Source organism: Lathamus discolor, chromosome 7 (genome assembly GCF_037157495.1).
Source record: "Lathamus discolor isolate bLatDis1 chromosome 7, bLatDis1.hap1, whole genome shotgun sequence".
Lineage (NCBI taxonomy): Eukaryota > Metazoa > Chordata > Aves > Psittaciformes > Psittacidae > Lathamus > Lathamus discolor.
In genome coordinates, this window is record NC_088890.1 from 9,635,576 (window position 1) to 9,657,250 (window position 21,675).

The 21,675-nt window shown below is 42.0% G+C and overlaps 1 protein-coding gene across 1 annotated transcript in view; it reads left to right on the forward strand.

The window, feature by feature from the left end:
• The first annotated feature begins 4,155 nt into the window (after positions 1-4,155).
• Positions 4,156-21,675, forward strand: part of RAD18 (RAD18 E3 ubiquitin protein ligase) — a 57,324-nt gene continuing 39,804 nt past the window's right edge. The window contains exons 1-6 of the mRNA XM_065687448.1: positions 4,156-4,353; positions 4,702-4,783; positions 8,507-8,568; positions 9,965-10,035; positions 17,120-17,475; positions 19,607-19,706. Of these exons, the coding sequence (XP_065543520.1) occupies positions 4,294-4,353; positions 4,702-4,783; positions 8,507-8,568; positions 9,965-10,035; positions 17,120-17,475; positions 19,607-19,706 (731 nt within the window). The 5' untranslated portion in view covers positions 4,156-4,293. The remainder of the gene's footprint in view (positions 4,354-4,701; positions 4,784-8,506; positions 8,569-9,964; positions 10,036-17,119; positions 17,476-19,606; positions 19,707-21,675) is intronic.

Sequence of the window (21,675 nt, forward strand, 5' to 3'; positions counted from 1 at the left end):
TAAACTATTTATTACAAAAAGATGATGCCAGGCCAGGTCATGTGCTAGCTATCATGTAAGTAACCTCTGACACTAAATAGTAAGCTCACACTGTGGTGCTAAGCCTTCTCGTACACCCATGCCTTAGCCAAAGACTTTCACACTACATCTTCGCTGTGTTCCTCCAGCTTGTTGATTGATGCTGTGCAGTCAGTTCAGTCCAGGAAAGAATGAGTAAAGCCCTTTCTTTGGACAAGGGCTGGGTTTTAGCTACATTCTGGGCCAGACCTTGTCCTGGTTAGCTTGTGTTGGTCTGATGGGCTGTTCAGGTTTTCTGCACTGGCACATGTCAGATCTGAAATGCTGTTATTTTGGTTGGCATGGTGACTATTTAATTCAGATTGCTATTGAAAGGATTGTTTTGACATGGACTTCATATAGTCCCATCTCAAGAGTTAGTACTCCATGGTGAGATTTTTCTGTTCTAAAATTCTCAGCATCAGACTAAATTTAGTCATGTAGAAATCAATAAATTACTGGCAACTTTAACAGAAGGGCAGAGTTAGGTCAATGTTAAATATTTTTGAACAATCTTACTTGTGGTATTCAGGCTCTTCTCCTCTTTGGTTGAGAATGACATGACAAGAAACTTTCCACTGCTTTAAATATTAAGGAATCTCTGAAAATACTTAGAAGCAATCAATTCAAAATGTTCCATGGTTTGGGCTTTGTTTTTATTTTTTTTAAGTACAGTATGTTCTGCAGATTTTCATCCAATTTACATGCTCGTGTCCCAGAGGCTTGTTTCCATCGTGCGTTTGTATTTCTGTCATAAAGTATGTCCAATGACACGTACATATGAGAGGCAAATCTTGGTGGAGTATCAGTTTTAAGAACAATCTACTAAGGGCAGCAGAAGACGAGCCACTTGTCAGAGCACAGAGAGAAACAACAGCTCTGTAAGCAGCACTGGAGCTGGAGCACCGTTTGGGAACAAACACTTCTTAACATTATTAAGTTGTGTGTAACCAGCTGGGAATTATGTTAAACTCCACTTAGACATTTTATTTGTCTCAACAGTACATATGCAAATAAGCAGCTTTGGGAGATTTGCTTCACGTTAGGCTACTCTACCTCCTCCTAAGCTTTTCATACATTTCTTTTTGCTAATAGAACAGGGCACGTAGCTTACAGAAATGCAGGTTGGTCGCTATTGGTATTTTAATTTAAATGAATATTTGAGGGGGTTGGGGGAAGTGTATATGTTCTCTGTTTTGGTGTTCTGTGTATTATAACAAGTTGTAGTGGTAGTTCAGCAAAATAAACTGGTTTAATATTGCTACCAAAATGCCAATATAATATGAGGAAGTATTCCTACAGAGGAGAATAACTGTCTTCACTCTGCAGGAGTCCTTGGGTTTAAAGCTGCTCCATGGGACCCGTCATGCTCAAGCAGGCTCCAGCTGAGTAGGCGGGAGCATTTTGCCTGACCAAATTCTCCTGGCAGTCGAGACTGGAGGAGTGTGACAGGCTTTGGCTTCCCAGTGCCTCTCTCTGCAGTGGGAAAGCTGCTGTGGGACAGCCCACAGGACTGCACCCCGCGGGGAAAACGCTCACAAATAACCGTGTCCTTGTAGTCACCAAGGCTGAGGGAGCATCCACAGCTCCTCCAGCCAGAGCTCCAACTGAGATGTCCTTTGATGCTTTTAAGCAACAACTGCCCCACTGTGGTGTGAGACCTCGGGTGATAACACCCAGCTCCATCCCTGCCACCCCACCTCTGTCCCTGGAGGCACTGCAGGATGGATACTGCCTGTGAGACAGCGCAACCCACAGCCCTGACATTCCTCCCTCTCTACAGGCTACAGGGATAATTTGGACACGCTGCCCGAGAAGGTGGATGCTCTCTAACTTCTGAGTCATACAGGACTCAGGTGAAGGCACAGTTTTTACAGCTTTATTTTTATATGGTGCTTTTACCTTGGAAATAGTTTCAAGTTGCTTTTTATTCAGTAGCAGCCTATGTGGATGGTGGTCAGCTATAAACTTATTGCCCTTTGTTGTTCATCTGTCTGCCAAAACAAAAAGTAAACGTTGCTGTAGTAATGAAACCCTTGTGTCCATTCCTAGGGAGGATGAGTTAATTGCCAACCAATAAGCTCATGTCAGAAAGCGTACAAACCTGGAATGGGATCTGCAGTGAGTGTGAGGAAAGAACAGGAAATTGAAAAGGAACAGTAGGAGATTGATACATTGATTTTTTCACAGCTCGCAGAGAAAGCAGAAGAAATGGATTGCTTAAGGTGAAAGGAACGGTCACTTAAATGGCAATGAAATTATACTGTAAATTCTAGCACTTTTGGCAAGCGTCAGACAGTAAGCAGATCCATTCACAGACATTATAGTGTGTAAGGCCAGCAGAGACCATTATGAACATTTCTTCTGACCTTCTCCATTGTGTAGGTCACGGAGCACCTTTTCTGTATATATATATATATATATATGTATATATATGTAAGAATTATTGAGTGCCAGTTCATGGAGCTTGACTTTATTTTACCTGATTAAAAAATTAGACTCTCACAAATCAGGAATAAGATGTGGAAATTACCCTCCTACAAAGTCTCATAGGAAAAATCAGTTTTCAGATAACAGCATGTTTGGGTCACCAGCAGCTGCAAAAAGGCTTAAAGTAAACCCATGAAATGAAGGAAGCAAAGAGACACATTATTGTTCTGCAGACAAACATATAAAATAGTTAAATATGCATTGTGTGTGTGTGTGTGCATAGAAACCTCTGCTACAACACATGCAATCAACAGGAATATTCATGACAGTGTGGAGTGCATCAGTGTATTGCAGCAGAGCACCTGCAAAGGGACTGCTGTTGTTCCCCTTTGGCAGGCACTGCATGTGATGCGGACAATGTGAGCACTGGTGGCACAGCCTTGGTGCCAGCCTTGGTAAACAGCTTCTGACATTTGAACTGCACCAAGACAGGGCAGCTTGTTTTGCAGTTTTATCCTACACGACTCTGGCAATGTTCTAAGTTTCCCCAACTCTCAGGCAATTATTAAACCTTCTGAAAGCCCATCGGCAGTACTCAGCCACAGTCATTGTTATCTGCTATTTTGCTGTTTTTCATCCATAAGGCCATGTATTTTTAGCATGGGTTTTGTGATGTCCCCTTTACTGAATTCAAAGAGCCTGGCCATCCCCAGGACAGAGGTGACAGTAATGATTCCCATTTCCATGGCAACCCAGCACAGCCCTGTACACATCTACGGAGAAGGTCGTTCCCATAGCAAAGGGCTGACGTACACCTGTACGGGGAAGCATAAGCAAGACATCAGGACTGATGGTGAGGTGCTGGAGTAGGTTAATTGCAGAAGTGAAGTGAGGTAGGGGACTGTTCACACCTCATTGACACAGTGCCTTGGATGGTTTTTAAATTAACATCTCCTGTGAAAACCCTCCTGTCTAGCTCATGGGATCACTTGTGACACATCTCATTTGTCACCCGAGTAAACAACTTATCACTGTGCCTGAGAACTGTGCTGTGTCCATAAGCCGTCCGTGGGAGTTCAAGGAACACGATGAACGTGTAGAAACCAGTGCCACCAGTTTAGCTCCTTTAGGGATGTTCTAGCTTCCACACATGCATTAAAAAAGGGAAAGTATCAAAAATGCCTAGTAGATGCTGCATTTGGTGCTGAAAAATTACTTCAGTTATGAACCACTGGCACAGGGTGCCCGGAGAAGCTGCGGCTGCCCTGCCCCTGGCAGTGCTCAAGGCCAGGTTGGACAGGGCTTGGCGCAAGCTGCTCTAGTGGAAGGTGTCCCTGCCCGTGGTAGGGTGTTGGAACCAGATGATCATTAAGGTCCCTTCAACCCAAACCAGTGTGGGATTCTATGGTTTTAAAAGTTTTAAGTGGGTATTTAGTTACAAGTCGTTACAAAGCGGGATGTACTCTACGTGCGACACGGGAAGCTGCAGTTCTGACGGGATACTCAAGCCCTTGGTACCGAGCTCCAGGGCTGCGGGCGGGCACCTCTCCTCTGCGCCGTTTACAGGGGGCAGAGGATGCCGCGGGCTTCGCGGCGGCCCAGCGAGGTCCGCCCGTGCCCGTGGCCCGGTCCCGGCCACCGCAGCCCCGGCCCCGGCTCCCGGCCTACAGCTCCCGGCAGCCGCAGCGCGCCGGAAGCGCGGCCCGGTTGCGGATCGCCGGGCTCAGCGCGGGGGATTTGGACTCGCCGCCGGCGGCGCCGGGGAAAGTGTGAGGCCGGGGTCGGCTGCGGCCGGGCCGGGCTGCCATGGCCCGGGCAATGCCGGTGCCCGAGCCGCCGTGGCCGGCGAGCCTGTCCCCGCTGAAGGTGCGTGAGGAGCGGCGGGGCCTGCTGCGGGCACGGCGGGAGGGGGGACCGGTAGGAGAGATGGCGGCCGGGGTGTCAGCGAGACGGCGGGCACGCGGGGCGGAGGAGGCCAGGCCGGGCCCTCGGTGTCCCTCCCCGTCGGCGGGATGAACGCTCTGCCCGCTGCTCTCCTCCGGGCCCCGTCGGGCCCTCAGCGGGCCCGATCGGAGCGCGGCCCCGCCGCGGCGCTGCCTGCCGCCGGGCCTGTCCGTGGGCCGCCCGCTGCGGGCGGTTTGCGCTGTCCTCGGTGTGAGGGCGCGCCGCGAAACACTGGTGCGAGCCCGCCGGTGACCTGCGCTTCCTTTGCAGGCCGTGGATAACCTGCTGCGGTGTGGGATATGCTTCGATTACTTCAGCATAGCCATGATCATCCCACAGTGTTCACACAACTGTAAGTACAGGGTGAAGAGCACCGTTACTGCACTGGAAGGGCTGTGAGTTTCTTGTTCTCACAGGACTCTGTCCTACTGCCTCCCGTACTAACTTCAGGAGTACTAAGTTCATAGAAGTCATCACGAAACTGCTACTTCTTTTCCATTGTAACTCTGTGCCTCCTGCCCGTGATTAATGTGTTTTATGGAAGGACAGTTAATACATCAGTATTGACTTGATGGTTGCAGTTTGAATTTACTTGAGTTTTATAAAACATTGCACAGAAACAGCAGTTCTAATAAAAATTGCATGAATCGGAGCCAAGATAAATGGGGCATTTGTGGCAAGTCAACACAGGGGTGGTGAGGTCGTTCTTCCCTTTATCCTGTGACTTTGTGGAATTTTGAAGCAATGTATTTCATATAAATGCACGTTGCCTTATGTTCCAGGGAGTGTGTCTTGTCCCTGTGACTCCAGGTGAGCCTAACCTGTCATTCACTGAATGGATTAAGGCAGTCAGGTAGGGCTGAAGAAGGTGTACTCAAAGAAATTTTGAGGGAATGTTTTCGTCTTCACACATCTTTCCCAGGAAACCCAAGACTGGAGAACAACCTTATGGACTCTGTGGGCCAGCAAAATCCTCTTGCACCTTAGCCTAGTGACAGAAAACTGTTGAAAAATGTCTCAGAAAAGAGTTTTCTCCTTTAGAATTTCGGAGACAAGTCATCATTTCACCATTTATTGTTTACTGGTGTGTAGAGCACAGATTACCCATCCTTTATTTCCTTTATAAAACATGTAGCTCTTCTTGCGGCTTAGCCAGCACGGACATTTGCCACTGAGTGAAAGCTATAAAGCAGGCAGCAATTTTTCCTTTCTCAGTTACAGCCTTCTGACAGCACAAACACTTGTCGTCTGGATTAATGCTCTTGAATGCCACTTATTCCTACAATTCTTCATTGAAATATCTTTCATAACATCTTGAGGGTGGAACAAAATGCAAAGCTGTATGGCAGACAGCATTAAGTGTTACGACCAAAATTTTCCATGCTGCTCTGTCTGCCTCAGGCTGATAACTGCTGGAATGTGGTAGCGAAGCAGTTTTCTGCAAGTGAGATTAGGGGGAAGTTCATTGCCTTTTCTCATGTTAAAATAAATGTTATAATTGTTTTGTTCAGAAACTATAGCACTTCCTCTTCCTTACATGAAGGAGGGCATTGTAGTTGGGCAATGAAATTTAGTTTAGCTTGGCAAAACTATCATGTTGAAAACAGCATATCTCTGGTGGGGAGCACTGACAATTCTCCACAGTAGCTGGTGTTAGAGCCTGCCTATGACACAGCTGAGTTCAGAAGGCCTTGACTTTGAAAAGACACATTTAATTCCACCCTGAAAATTGCAGAAAGCCTAAATTTTCCATGATAAATCAAGATTTCTTGAAGTATTTTCTACTCTATTGTCTCTATGTAATCTCTTCTATCCACTGACATTGTGCAGTTGGAGCAAAAAGCCCTCTGCCATTAATGAGTAGTTATTTGTCAATGGATAAAAATGAAATACATTTGCTTGCAATATCTTTTTGTGTTTCTCTTAATGGTTTCATCAAAGGGCTTCCAGGCACATTTATAATTTGTTTGTACCTATAGCCACTTGGAATTCCTCCTCTGCTCATTCAGGTGGCAGGGATCATTCAGTAACTCCCTTAATGATAGCTGTTTAACTTTCATGGTGCTTTGGATTGTATCTTTAGTGACAGAATAGGTGTGCCATTCATATTTCTTTCACACATAAAAAGTACCTGAAGATGAATGTCTTCTCTAATACGGACATTTCCCCAGGGTAGAATGAATTGTGACCCTGAGATTTCTTGTACTTTCAGTCTGGGAGGACAAGCTTGGTCGGCACATGCTGAGCTGGTGCAGGAGGTTATTCCTGCCTGGCTGCTTCTTGTGGGCATGACTGCTGACATGGGGATGTGGAAGTGTTCTCCCCCTGCAGAGCCCAGACAGCTGGAACCAGCCAGGGGCTGGTGGCTGGTGGTGGTTGAGCTCTGCATTCTGTTGTCTCTGCCATCATGGCACTGCCAGCCAGGAAGGGATGGAGCTGGGGCTGGGAGCAGCCACCAGCCCTAGTGAATGTGACGAAGTTGAGGCCTTTATGCCCAGCAGAACTCTGAGCGAATGCAGCCTGGGCCAGCATAGCTTGGCAGGCTGGCAGGAGAACCTGGATATGTTTGTCTTGCTCATATAGAAGTGGCTATAGCTGCTAGAGTGAGCTCCTTTTGTCACTCATGATTTTCCTTTCTTTAAATCTATCGAAATTACTACTGTGCTTCCAGCTAAGCAGGTTTCAGAATTGCTTGCTCACTTAAAAAAAAACACCTGTGGTATTCAGTGCGTGGTTTATAAATTGTGGCATTACTGACTTTTCTTGTGCCAAGCTTGTTTTATTCCTCTTTCTTCTCACAACCTTGTTACTTCCAGTTTAAACTCCACAGAGATTGTAACTTCCTGGCAGCAACTTGTATACTTTCATTCTGTCATTAAGACCCAGTGATGCTCAGCTTAAACTGGTACTTTGGGATTCTCTTTTGTGTACTGAAACACGGTGCTGTGGCTGAGTCTTGTAACTAGTTTGGTAGATGCAGATTTAGAGGTGGGTTTGGGCTGTTGGAGCAGATGAAAGTGAACTTTGTGACACCGTTTAATTTTCAGTGTATGTGCCACCTACAGTAGACAGAGACCTGTTTTGTTACCCGAGGAATGGCAGGCTGAGTCCTACTCTATGGTGGGGCCATTCCTCCCCTAGGAAGAGGAGGAGAAAAGGGACAGGGGCAGAGAATTGTGTGGCTGTAGTCTTCTGTGCGTGGGCCTAGAGCCAGCCCTAAGCACAACATTAAGGCTAAGAGCTTATGTGATTTATTATCCTCAAACATGCTTCAGCTACCCTTGGCTGTGAGCAGCAATGGTTGCAAACAGAGGTCAGTCCCACTGCTCACCCAAGGTGACTGGGTGTCAGATGTTGGCAGGCAAACCTGTAATTTGATTCATCTGCATACAGTTAAAGCTTTCTCTTTTTTTAATGGGTCTCTCCCTCCATATCGCATCTTATATGTAATGTAATTTTTTAGTAGTTAGATGGATTTGTGGTTTTAAGTGTTAAATTGGTGCATTTATGCTCCTGTTGCTTCTCTGACTCCTTCAGAGAAGGTCTTTGAACTGTATCTGCTTAGGTAGCTGTTGCTAAGTGTGTAAAGTGCTAAGACTCTGTCCAGTAATGATATAGTAAATGAATATCTGTTTTGCTGGAGTGCGATGAGACTTTTTATATCTTGAAGTGGTATGAAAGCTTATGGATAAGTAGAGAAAGTAGACTAATTTCAGGAATTTACTGTGACAGAATGAAGCTTATGGCATAATTCACCAGAGTCTATTGAAGCATCCTGTGATGATGATCCAACTTGCTGTTCCAGGGAAACATTTAAGTGTTAAAGAAATGAAAGTAAACATCTGCTATTGACAGAGAGACTGAGATTAAATGTGGAAAGATCATTGCATAAAAAATACAGATTGGCTTTTATTTGCTGCAAACTTAATTTGATGGAAAAATGGTGTATTTTCAGTATTGGTGTGTTGTGGGATAGTTTGCATATATCGTACAGAAAAGAAATCTACTAGTAAGGATGTTGAACCGAACATTTGGAAGAGTGCCTCTTAATAAATTTTGTATTCCCTTTTTCCAGATTGCTCCCTTTGTATACGCAAGTTTTTGTCCTACAAAACTCAGTGCCCAACATGCTGCGTGGTGAGTGTTTGGTTTTCTTTTCCTTAGCTTGTTTTCTGTTTATTTCTTGGTGGATTTCAGGAGCTTTTTCCTTTGGACTGTGCTAAATAATTCTGATTGTATATTCCTACCTTTTCTTTCGGTGAGCAGCCCTTTGGGCAAAGTGCTTTTGCAACTGGAATTCTCCTGTTTCAGCTACTCTTATGTCAGCATAGGCAGAAGTAGATGGGGCATCAAACCTCGGTTTTGGCTCAGAGCTGTGTACACAGTCTGTCACAAAACATTTTACTTTGCCTCCTAGTTTATTAAAATACATCACTATTTAAAACATGAGTGCTGAAATTTAAGCACTTAAATTTTCCGTGGCCTCACTTCATCTTTCCAGGAGTTTTTGGAAGTGCCCACAGACCACCTAGTCCTAAAACTCACGGACTGTACTGTGTAGCCCTTCTGGGGATGACTGTGTTACACACCAGGGAGAGGAGGCGTTTGCCAGGAGAGTTAGGTTAAATGTGGAAAGCACTAGAGGCAGGTTCAGCCTCCTCTGCAGGTGGGTGATTATTGCAATCAGACTTGGAGGCCTGGTTTTGATTAAAGAACAGAGAATGAAATTTATTCTAGGCCTTAATCTAACTTTTCATCGTAAGCCAGTTGGGCGTTATTGAACTTCTAAAAATGGTAGGCTATCTAAAACTAATGAATAGTGCTTCAGGAATATTGGCAAAATGTAAGTAATTTTCTTCTGTGTTTCTAAAGAATGAACCAGGTTAGATTTTTCAGGACTGGAAAGCAGATCTGTTTGTAGCTTTGCCAGTTTCCAAACATTCAAACAAGTGCAGAGGACATTATACTGCTGTCTTCTTAAAAATCACAGGTATTGATATGAGCAAGACTCATAAAAGCGTTGAAACAAAAGGGAACAGAGAGATAAATATCAGAAATTGTATAAAAAGAATTAATTGAAGGCCCAAGCCATCTCATAATTCATATTTTCATTCAGTAATCAGAAGATTAACATTTACGTTCATCAGTTTTCAGGCCTCATTGATTAAGGTGCTTATCACATTCATGGGATCCTTGGTTTGGTATTCAGCACAATTAGGCTGGGCCATGATAAAGAACTGTTGGAGACTGGGTACGCTGGATTTTGTTTGCATTGGCTTTATGCTTCATTTTTATCTATTACCTGTCATTTCCCAGACTTGCAGTTCTCAGGCAGTTATTTTAGTTTTTTTTCAGGAAAAATGTTTATTCTTTATGCATCTTCATTCACACAGCAGTTTAGCAGAGATAGTTGAATCATTGATCTGAGAAACAGACTATTGATCACCTGAACATTTTCTGGGTACTTGGTATTTTCACTGCATCTGAAGGCTTGTTTGTTATTTTTCCCCCCTTTTCTTTCTCTTTTTAATAGGCAGTCTCAGAATCTGACCTGAAAAATAACCGGACGTTGGATGAACTAGTAAAGAGCTTTAATTCTGCAAGGTAATTTGTAGTTTTATGCATTCTCCCTCTGGTTTGGCAGCTGGATAGGTGTGACTTGCTTTGTGTGGCCAGGCTCGGAGTCCTTGTACAGGAGCAGAGTGAGGAGCAGTGGGAGAATTGAGTGAAAAAATTGTGGTGTCACAGAACTGATGTCAAAGACCAATGTTTGTCCTTTTGGAAAAATCCTGCAGTTTTCTGACTTCAGGTTACTGTCCACTCAGGTGATGTGTGGAGGTTGTGTGGGCTTATTTTGATTTTACTTCGGGTTAGCTGCTATGTAAAGTTGCCATCTCCCACACGTAAGAAGTTGAGCAGATGTTTCAGGATTCTACAGAGGTCCTTCTTGTGTGTGTAGGGGGACTTCTGAACAGAAAGGTTTTGTCCAGTGATAATGGTCAACTTGCAAGAGAAGCCTCTTGGTGAATTCCCATCACTAGATCAGAAAAATGTAGGTATTGAGTGAGCTTTACTGCATAAGAGAAATAATACGGAGTGTTGTGCTTTCACCTGCATTTCTTACCTACCTTTCTGTTAGTTTTTAATTAATCTTTGATCTCCTCATCCGTTTCAAAGAGAGTAAGAATGACTTGGCAAACACTACAGTAAATATATGGGATTTCTTCTGTTGTATTTGTTTGCTTTTGATTAGAAGCAGCTCACTGAGTATTTTGTAAGTATTCCTACGTCTGTAGGAGAGAAATACACTATCAGTCAGGTTTTTCACTGAAATGAGCTTGGAGCTTGAAGTCAATACGATTATTGGCTTCATATGTGATAGGAAGTGTAGTTCAGTTTATGGCTTTGTTTCTTGAGAGAGTTTCTCTGTCATGAAGATCTAATCTTCTGTATGACCACTATTAGATTGAATTGATTTTATTTGATGAATTTAAATTCTATAGTTCCATTATTTTAGCTTGAACTCTATATTTGGTGTTTCCTAGTGATAAATGGATTACTATATTTTTTTTTTTTGGTAATGTCTAATTTTGTAGGGAACAAGTAGTGCTGACTTGGATGCATTATGATATTGAATCTTAAACGACTGCTTTAATGGATCAATATAAATCTTACCAGTCAACGTAGTTTAATAACCCTTCCTTTTCTGACTTGGAGTTCAATCAGTTTCTCAACATAGAGTTGGATCAGTCAGACACAAACCATAGTGTCCTTTTCTGTGCCGGCTGGGGTAGGTGGGAGTCAGTGCAAGGCTCTTTCTGGATCTCAGTAAGAAAGGCCCAACAGCAGATGGCTTACTAAGAGAACTGCTTTAATGCGACAAACTCCTAAGAGGATTATAGATAGCGAGTAAATCTCATGTTACTTCAGATGCTGAGCAACCTGTGTTTGTGCCTCTCTCAGCTCGGGATTGCATTTACTCTGCAAGTGGTCTTGAGTTCGAGGGGAACACTGCTTGCTTGGAGAGGGTTATGTGATATGAGTATCGTTAAATCATAAGAGCGTTGTTAGTTTCTGCCCTGGTCATGGTGGTACAGCTTAAATCTTCTGTCTCTGCCTCTCCTTCCCCATCTGCTTTCTTTCCTTTTGGCCTTTCCCAAAATAAATCCAGTCTAGAGATTGATTTTTGAAACTTGCTAAGCTCTTCAAGTCCATCCTGACTTGACTTTGAGCCTCAGGTATTTTAGCGTTCATAAAAATTAGGCCTTAAATCTTTTCAGTACTTCACAAAATGCAAACACACTTCTTAAGTCAGGCCTGTAGGGAAAGAAAATGTTAATGTTGGTAGTACTCAGCAAAGTAGAAGCTGTGTTCTAAGATCAGCATGCGCATGGAATGGAAATCATTCTAAACAGACCCGAGTGTTCATCCCACTTTAGCTCCATGTTTAGCTCATGCACAAGTGTTTGCAGAATTAGAGCCTTTGTGATCATCTGTGCTTGGTAAGTGTTGTCTCAGAGTCCTGCCTCCTCCCTGTAGAAGTGGTGGACACTGATGTTTCCCGGTAAAAGTGAAGATGTTGTGTTGTTTGTTATGACCCATTAATACTATATTCTGTGTGGAAGGGTAGAGGAGGAGTCCTGAATAGGATTTAATAGGTTTGAATTCACATTGCCCTGCCCTTGTGTTTGGGTACACACAAAGATGCTGAGCAGTGAAGGAGTTAAGGGAGTTCATCGCTCTGATTGATTATTACCACAGGCTGTTGTCAGGGTGAGAGCAGCCTTTGTTCAGCGTTCTCTCTGCTGCTTGTGCTGTGCTTTGCAGGCATCGTTCATCACTCTGACCAGGTCAGGAGAACAAGACAAGGGAGTACTATTTGTGCCATCTTTCCTTTATGAACAATATTTTCACTTTCAATGAGGCCAGTGTCTTCAAAAATAATAAATGTAAAGTTTTGGGGTTGTTTTGAAATGAATTTCATTGTCCTCTAAGGAAGAGATCATTTTGTTAAAAACTGTCAGTTTCTGCATCACCTAGTTAGAAAATTTAGCAAGAGCAATTGAGAGTTACACTTGCATAAGTAGAAAAGCAGTCCTTGCTGAAAATGATTTGGGCTTTTTTTTCATACATAGGGAAGAAAAATAATTTTTTATTACCTTCATGTTTGTTATGGTGTCCCTGCCCATGGCAGGGGGGTTGGAACAAGATGATCTTGAGGTCCTTTCCAACCCTGACTATTCTATGATTCTATCTTGGTTTCCTAATCAGGATTACTTGACTGAGTATGACTCAGAGGAATAAACGTATCTACTCTAAACACATCTACTCTGAACACTCGAGAGCAGGTACTGTCATTTCTAGATACTATTTAAACTTCCAAGAGTGCAGGAGGAGTTTTAAGGAAAGACATTATCTTTCAGTACAGCTAGGACTGTCCTGTGTGAGCTGTTCCTGGGAAGATTCACAACTCCATCTCTTCCCTGGTATTCATTTATGTGGAAGCATTAGATTTTCGCCTACTTTCTCTGTTTCGTAGCTGCATTGGCAAAGAAGTAAACAGACTGTAAAATGGGAACCTGAATTGCGATGTAGGAGGACACTGACATTTTCTAATGGGTCTTGCAGATATGAAGAAGTTTCTCAAGATGCCTGTACTGTTACTGAAGCATGCCTGGCACAGAATATGCTGTATACAGCATAGAAAAATAACCATACATTTTTAGTTGAACTAAAAGTGTAACTCCCTGTCCTAACCCAGACTGGTGGTTAAAGATTGTGGGTCTCAGAGGGGGATTTGGGTAGTGGTTGTAACACTGTGTTAGGACTTAATAACATGTGGTTGATGCATCTTTCAGCCTTTAAAGGGTGCTGCTCCTGCCCTTAAGTGGAGGTTTGTCACCTGTGACGCATTTACTGCTTTTGTGCCAGGAAGGTAAAACTGTATCTGATAAAACCTTTCAGAACTGATAGTAGCCTGTTAAATTCCTGAGTATAACAGGTAGTGTTGAAAACTGCAAGCAAAACACAGAGCTTTGAAAATTGTGTTGTCCTGTGGTTAACTGGTAGAATCAATTTCCAGGTGAGCTGGACAGTCTGCTGAAGGTAGAAGTTGGGATTCTCCATCAAGTGCATGCTTTTTCTTGACTGCTGTCTGTCTCTGAATGAGGGATGAGTCTTCCAGTCTAGTCACACTTGTCCTAATTGCTGCTCCAATGACAGCTGTCAGAATCCCTGTGAATAATGAGCAGTTTGAGTAACTCACTCTGATGGCAGTGGAGTGGAGTGGCAGTTGATAAAGGTATTGTCAGAGAGCGTTTGGCTGCGTGAGGGGTGCCTGTAGTCCTCTGGCTCTTCCATCCCTGGGCCATGGGGTGCTTGGGTGTGGGGTGCCAGTCGGGGGGGACCACTAGATGTCATTGCACAGCCAGTGAAGCTCTTAAGTGGGTCCAAAATACCATGCTCTGGGAAAAGCCAGTCTGGAACTTTCTTCTTTTTTGAATTTAGTACTAGCATTTTATGCATTTTCCCACCAAAAAAGAAAAAAGGCATGCAGAGATTTCATGTGTGTTTTGGCAAACAAGTTTTCATATTCTCGTCCTAGTGTTCTTTCCATTGATTCTGTGCCAAGATCAGATCCTTTCAGAAAGTGTATTCCTAAGTCTTTGTTCTTCAATACGAAGAAAAACTCTGTATGATTATTTGCAGACCAGTGATATAATTAAAGCAACTTTGATTATCAAATTATTGTTAGGATAAATTTGGGGTTTTATGTTGTGTGTCCAGTTTCTCTGTTTTATACCAGATCATATTTTATTGAGACAACTGTTACTACAGAATCTGAAATATCTGTTCAGAAGATTTCTCTGTTCTGGCTGCCTTCATGCAAATGTTAACAACGTACATTCGAAGTGAGATGATCCTCCTTTGGGTAGTCCATCCTGGCAGCTCTGGAGCACCTCTTCTGAGATCAGTCTATCCTTTTGTATAGGACACACTGTAAAAATGCCGAGCTTTGCACTCTGAGCCTTTTGCTGTGTGTCTGCTGCCTGCTTCTGCTGACCACTGAGCTGCTGGCCTCCCTCCAGCCCTTGGAGTTGCTCAGCTGCCCACTGCTTGGGTTTGCAGTCCGCTTGGGTCCAGGCTCACCTCCAAGCATGTGTACTGGGCTGGTAGCCTTCCTGAGGGACATCTCAGACTACTAAAGTCTCTGCTTTGGAGAATTCAAGGGACTATAAGCTGTACTGTTGTGTGTACTTCCTGAGAAAGAAATGTCGAGAAGAAGACACATGAATCAGTTTGAAGTCTGGTGAAAACATAAACTGATGTGAAGTTTGAGTTTTAGGAATGTTTTCAGCTAGTGGGAACACACTGGGAAATACATTTTGGCTAGTGAATGCATGTTGTGGAAGAATAAACTGACTTTATTGGTAGTTACAAATAGAGCATGTTACTTTGACAAGAGGAGGAGCTCTCAAAAACAATGGAAATACACTGAAAAGATGAAGATGATCAGTTGTATTCTTTAGATTAAGACAGTGAGTACAGGCAATGGGCTAGTTGTTCAGTTATTTTTGTCTTTTGGGGCTGTATTGTTCTTTTTTTTAATGGGAAAACTAAACTGATATGATGCCAATGATTGCATTTATGGATCTGTTCTATGTTATCAGAGCCATGCAGAATTTAGCTTGCTGTAGCATTAGCATAGGATGCTGGGCTTTTGTGCAAAAAATGGTTGCTTAACAGCCATAAAGAATAATATGATAAGGCTATGTGTTGACTTTGGTTAGCTACTTTAATGATAGGCTGCCCCTATGAAAACCTGGGGCAGTCAGAAGAAACAGATACTTTGTATATAACCATAGGATGAACTCCTTGTATAAAGAGGGGAATAATGTTTAAGAAGTCTATCTTTGGTAGACTACCCAGCTGCTTCCTTTTGAGGATTAAACTTTGCCTGAGTGCGTTAGGAATAAAAGACACCAAAGTTTGTTTGATTTTGAACTTGATTGTAGAATATAACCATCTGTGATGTGACAAGTCTTTGGAGGCTATAGTTTGTTACCCTTAAGTAGAAGAAAACCGTGCATTTATCTGCAGTAAAACAAGATATTTTGTCTGCCAGTTATTGCTGCTGAAGCTGTGTTGAGCAATGATATGCTGTCAGACATTCCTGGTACTTCTGGATGAAATACACCCCTTATAAACAGCAAATGTGAGGTGGGAGTGGGACAGGGCTGTGTGAAGGCACTCTCTTTATGTTCCCATTAACTAGCTCCTGAGGTCCCCATGGAGCTGATCCTATGTCAACAGTAGCTAGACCACTCTGTCCATGTCAGCTGGGGGATTAACCTCCTTAAAACCTTCCAGTCCATATCTAGGCATAAGCAGACAGAAAAAACATAGTTTTGCTGCCACACTTAATTGCACTTGTTTGCACTGCAGAAAGTCAGGGAGTCCTGGGACAGATGTGAATTGCCACTGACAGATGTGGTCACTGCATCCAGTAAGCCAGGAAACAAACTCCAAATCAGCCTTCTGGATCTGGCTTTACTATAACTATTGCAGGCGTTCAGTTGTCGTGGTGGTTCACCCTCTTAAACTGGCAGTATTGTGGGGTTACCCAATGACTTATGTGAACTTAAAGATATATGTATAGACAGTTAATTAGTTCTTCTTAGATACAAAAAATCTTTACCTTAAGACTGAGAAGTTTTCTGAGTACTTACCCAATACTGAAATGTGTTCAACTGTGAAATCTGAGCGCATAGATGCATTTCAGACTTCTTACGGGCCTTGTGTTGTCATGAAAGTGCTGTAAGAGATAATTTTATGGCAGTGCCTGTTCTGTAGGTACATCACCCGCAGTCCTCTGTTCAAGTTGAGGACCTACAGATGTTCTTTCAGGGGCTTTGTCACCCCTCGTGAGGTGGATTGTGTCTCAGTCAAAGCTGTAAAGCTGTGGCATTTAAATAAAGAGCATGCACTTGCTGAGCAATGGCAGTATTAAAAATCCTAGTGCTTGGAAAAGTCAATGTGTTACAGATGGGAAGGAGGAGGACACTTCAGTGTTACAGACTTGTTTGTGGTCTTTAGGGGCTATGCATTCATGTCTGAGGGACCCCAAACATCTTGTGCAGTTGTAGTTACTAGTGCACAGGGCTGGTCTCCTGGGAGAAGTGAACACCATCTGCATTGTCCTTCATGCATGCCTGCCAAGGATACTGTTCTCACTTAATCTGTCTTTGATTGAGTTGTATAAAATATATGGTAAAATAAACAGGATTCTGCAAAGAAACCTGGAGCAGGGGTAGGAATAAAAAATGTAAGGAAGAAGTTCTTTACTGTGAGGGTGGTGAGGCACTGGAACAGGTTGCCCAAAGAAATGGTGAATGCTATGTTCCGTGTAGTGTTTTGAGAGGCATTTTGTTATAGTTGCAAAGTGCAATATATTTTGTTTGAAAATCAGGAAGCTGATTTTTAGGCTCTGTAGAGCGTGGTGAGGCTCAGCTGGCATGCTTCTGGTTTGTGTGGGCTAGCAATTCCCCAGTGCTGTGTGCGTGCAAGGGAGAGAGGGCGGAAGGAATGGAGGAAAAGCTCCATCTGTTTTTGTTCTGGTTTCTTCTCAAAGAAAAAGCTAATACTGTCCAATGTGGCTAACTGCATATTGTCTTCTGGATGCTTCTAGACAACAGCTGTTCCAGTTGTTCTTGGATACTCCACTGATTTCATCTCCATTGGCCTGTAACAGGCATTCAGCTGGAAAAAGCCACATAAAGAGTTCTGTATCTTGGCCAGTTGTAAAAGAAGACGTGCCAGTGATTGGCAGTTTCTTGACAAAGGAAGAAGTTTGCACCTCAACAAAAGCAGACGGCCTGGCACAAACAGATGAGAAGAGTTTGAGAACTGAGGAACACTGTGACCTTTACAGCAGTTCTGCAGAGGTTGATGGTAAAGACAATGAATTGGGATCACAGGAGAGCCCTGAGTGCACCAACAGTCAGGAAAAGCCTTCTACATCTGTGGTAAAAGTAGTCAGGAAAGGTGAGATGCTTAATTTTTGGTTTTGCCCAGTTCTCGCCCCCAAGTCCATGACTGTGGTTGGCTGCATGCTTTAGAGGACCTTCAGTACTTGGCATTAATCTCCTTTCTCTGCATTGTTCTCCCTTGCATTGGCATGTTCAGGTGCTTCCCATATAACCGAACTATGCTTCATTTAGATTACTGCTTATGTGGCATAGCTCTGCTACAAGCATATCTTGACGAGGAAGTTTGGGCTGATGCCAAGTAATTAAATGGGAGTTGAGTGCTTACAGATTCCTTTGCTTTGAGTAACAACTCTAAAAAAACAATAGTTGCACAACAGACTTAGTAAAACTGAAGTAATTTTCTTTTCTCCTTCCCCTTAATGACCAGACAGACATTTATTTTGCTCTTGTATTCTTAAGTAACCAGAAGCAAGGTATTTTATAGTTTGTTTGTTATTTGAGAGGTGCACTCAATCAAATCAAAATGATCATGGCTTCAGTTTTGTTAATATTCCTATTCAAGCACTTTCCAGAAGAAAGTATTCTGCTTTATTCTTCTATAATTCTGCAGTGTTAAAATGAATTTATTTTGAAGCATGAAAATGCCTATTTGTACTAATAAACTCCAATGAAATGACAGAATCCTCTTAGTTTTGACACGATGGCAGCCGCCCCATTGACACAATTAAAAGCCTACACTAAAATAAAAGGCCGTGTAAGAGTACAACACTGATACTTGCTAGCTCATATTTATCTATTCTTTTGTTTAACAATTTATTCAGCTGTAACTCTGAAGTTCATATTTATTCATTAGCTGGGTAAATACTGCTTAAAGATGTATTACAGCCAGAGAAGTAGCCATGTGAAAATGGCATCGAATTACTCAGAAGTTATGTTTCCAAGTTGTATGCATCAGACTTGCGTTAGTAATTTAAAACTCCTATGAAATTTTACTGCTCATTTATTCTTGAGCAATTGAAATTTTCACTTGCTTACCATTTTATGGCCTTATTAAATCTTCAGGCATGCATTACATTGAAATTATTTCCACAAATGCAAAGTAGTTGGTCAGACAATGTCAATGAAAGACTTGCAATTGAGGCAGTGCTGAAGTGGTTTTAGTAAGTTTCTTTTTTCCCTGTGTTAAGGATTCAAATATTACATGAAATATGATAATAGATGGCTCAGAACTATTGTGTTATGTTACTGTCCCCACTTCTTTCTTCCTGTTTTTTTTTTGACCCTTGGCTAGAATATGATGTCACGGGAGCCAGGAATTGTGAAGCAGTGTTACCAGATAACTCCTCAGTTCCCACCAGATTTCAGTGTTTTTCATAGCTTGTGTTTTGCTTTGTCTTTTAAATCAAAACTGACTTCCTTCATACTGATACAGAGGCTGGCAGTTAAAGAATCTCTTTCTCATGCTGTTCATTTAAAGTCAGCCTTTCGGTTTTGACGTGATTACTAAAAGCGAATATTTTAAGTCTGTGTTTTTTGACTGGTTTTACAGGTAATGTTTATAGCTGCTTCTTGAAAATAAGATGCAAGAGGAATTCAAGAGTTGAGTGGGACTATGCCATAGGGCACTTGAGCTTCTGAGCCTGTCACAGAATCTAGTTATCTATTCTAAGAAATGAGTATGAGGCATGGTTGGATAGTAGGATTCCTGTGAGGCTGAGTTAACTTGTGTCTTGACAGTCCTCTTGAGAACCATAGATTGGGAACATTATGTTAATGTGAATAAAGTTTGTGCTATAGTCTTTTATCAAAATGAAGCAGCTTCCTTTATTTAGGAATGAAATACCGCAAAAATGAAAACCATTAGCATGGAAATATGCTGATGTCTATATAAGCCTCTAGGTTTCCATGTCGTATGTATGTTATTCTAGATTTTTATTAGTGATTTCATTCTATCTGACTGCAGGGAAGATGAGAGTCATTCTGATAATTACACGGAGAGGGAAGTAAATGTTCTGGAATAAAAATGAGAGCTAAAAATGAAGATTCTGAATAGACATGCCTTATCTTTAAGAAAAAGAAATCTGGAATTTTCATTTTCTTCTATCAACAATAAGCTTTTTCAGATGAAAACATTTGCTCTTTGCTGTAATATACACAACAGTAAATTCCTTCCCCCTTGCTTTCAGTGGATTGTCCTGTTTGTGAGGTTGCTATTCCAGAGGAATACATAAACAAACATCTGGATACCTGCTTGACAAGAGAAGAGAAGAAGGACTGCCTCAGAAGGTAAGAAGCAACTTTAAGAACTTTTATACGCATGCAGACATTTTCCTGTGCTGCTTGAAATAAGGAATACTAGTTGATGGATTATAGTATTGTGTTTCTTCATTACCTGCTGTATAGATCATTCTGAAATCATTGTATAAATACGATCATGGTGATTTTTTCCCTCTCAAGAAAGTATGTGGATTGCCAGCAGAATTACTTTTTGACTTTTAGTGGCAGGAAAACACTGGACAGTGTTTTAAAGTATTCAACATGGAGAAAACTTAGCCTGTCCGTTATTCTTGTCAGGTTTCTGTCACTGACATTGAAATTCCATTCAATGAGTTATTCCAATTTTTCACTTGGTGAATGGATTGCTTCCCTCAATTCAGATATTCCAGAAGACAATTGCTTCACTAGCTGTCAAGTTAAAATAAAAATGGCACCTTACTCTGCTTACTGTGGTTCTTTTCAAGCTGCCCCAGTCAAGGTTGTTTCTTTAAGATCTCTGTGTCCACAAGATTAATGCATGCCTTTAGCTTTATGCCTTCGCCCTAGACTTTCTCATGGCTGCCACAGTCACATCAGAAGTGTAGATTTCAGTTTGCTTTACTTGTGAGCATAAATTTAGGCTGTTAATATTTCTAACTGATCAGACTTAAGGACTGTGAGGGACTTTTAATGCACACTTGTATTTCCAGTTCCTCTGAACCTTCCTTGACTTAGAAAGTAGTTTTATGTTAAAGCTCTTGTTTTGCCCAGTGCTTAGAATGCAGTCTACAGGCCTAAGGTCTTTAAAGGTGAATAAATGGTAAATTAATACTGAAATCTGATGTTACATCCTAATTTTCATTGGGATGATTTTAGTGGTGTTTTTTCTGTATTCTTAATGAATGGAAATAAAAGCCAGATCTTTCTTTGGTATCAAGGCCATGTCCCTAACAGAAATTTAAATTTTGCTTATTTTATCTACTCTGCTTGGATATTAAGAATGTGTTATGCAAGATGCTTCTCCTTAGGGACCTGCTGTTGTGTGTTAAATGCTGGCTTTTGGCAATGTATTTGTTTTATGGCTGTGTTGTGCTGTTACCGAAACCTGAACATCTCTAGCTCTTCTCTGAGGAATTTTAGCTCTGTTTATTCTCAAATTAGGAGCACATGGCATGCTATTTTAACAGTTGAGCAGCATTTCAGTGAAATTGATAATTTAGTCCCCAAAACCTGCACGGGAGTAATTACAACAGGTAAGTGCATGTTCACAAAGGACACACTGTGTTTCTTAAGAACTGGGGAAAAAACCCATCAACATTAAGCTTCAAAACTGTTGTGAACTGTTCTCATGAAGCTCTCTGCTATTAAAGCTGTTGTCACTCTTCTGGGTCATTCTGCTGGTGGATTGTAATACGTACATGTCTAAATGCTGTTCTATAACAAATCATGTAAGTTGAAGATGAGTGAGGCAGTAGATGGATTTGGGCACCTTTGTACCTAGTTTAAGTGTATTCCTCCAGGAGGCATAGGGAAGACTGAGCTAATTTGTGCAGAAGGAAACTGTTCTGCTAATATTAATGACAAAAGTTGTAGTAGGACTTGAATTTTCTGTGGCAGTTTCCTGTAATTGAGATGTTTTCCCTAGCTGTGCCAAGAACGTTGAGTTCTGACATAAGGCAGTATGAAGGAGTAAATTTTGGTTTTAGATGTTACTCATCTGAGAGCACTATTAGTTCTTTTTAATGTCACTTTCTGCATTACCAGATTACCCTTCTGTTAGATGGGAACTATAGATTTGCGTTCAGGTACATAACTATCCTTCTCGAAGTAATTTTCCCAGAAAGCTGAAAAATCTCCTATTCAATTCAAGTATTGGCTTGCAGTTATTAATGCTTTAAAACTTCACCAGCTGATTCAGCTAAGACATGGCCAGTATTTGGGTGGAAAACCTGTGTTTTAGCGATCTGGATTCAGTACACCTCCTTTTGAACTCAGAGAA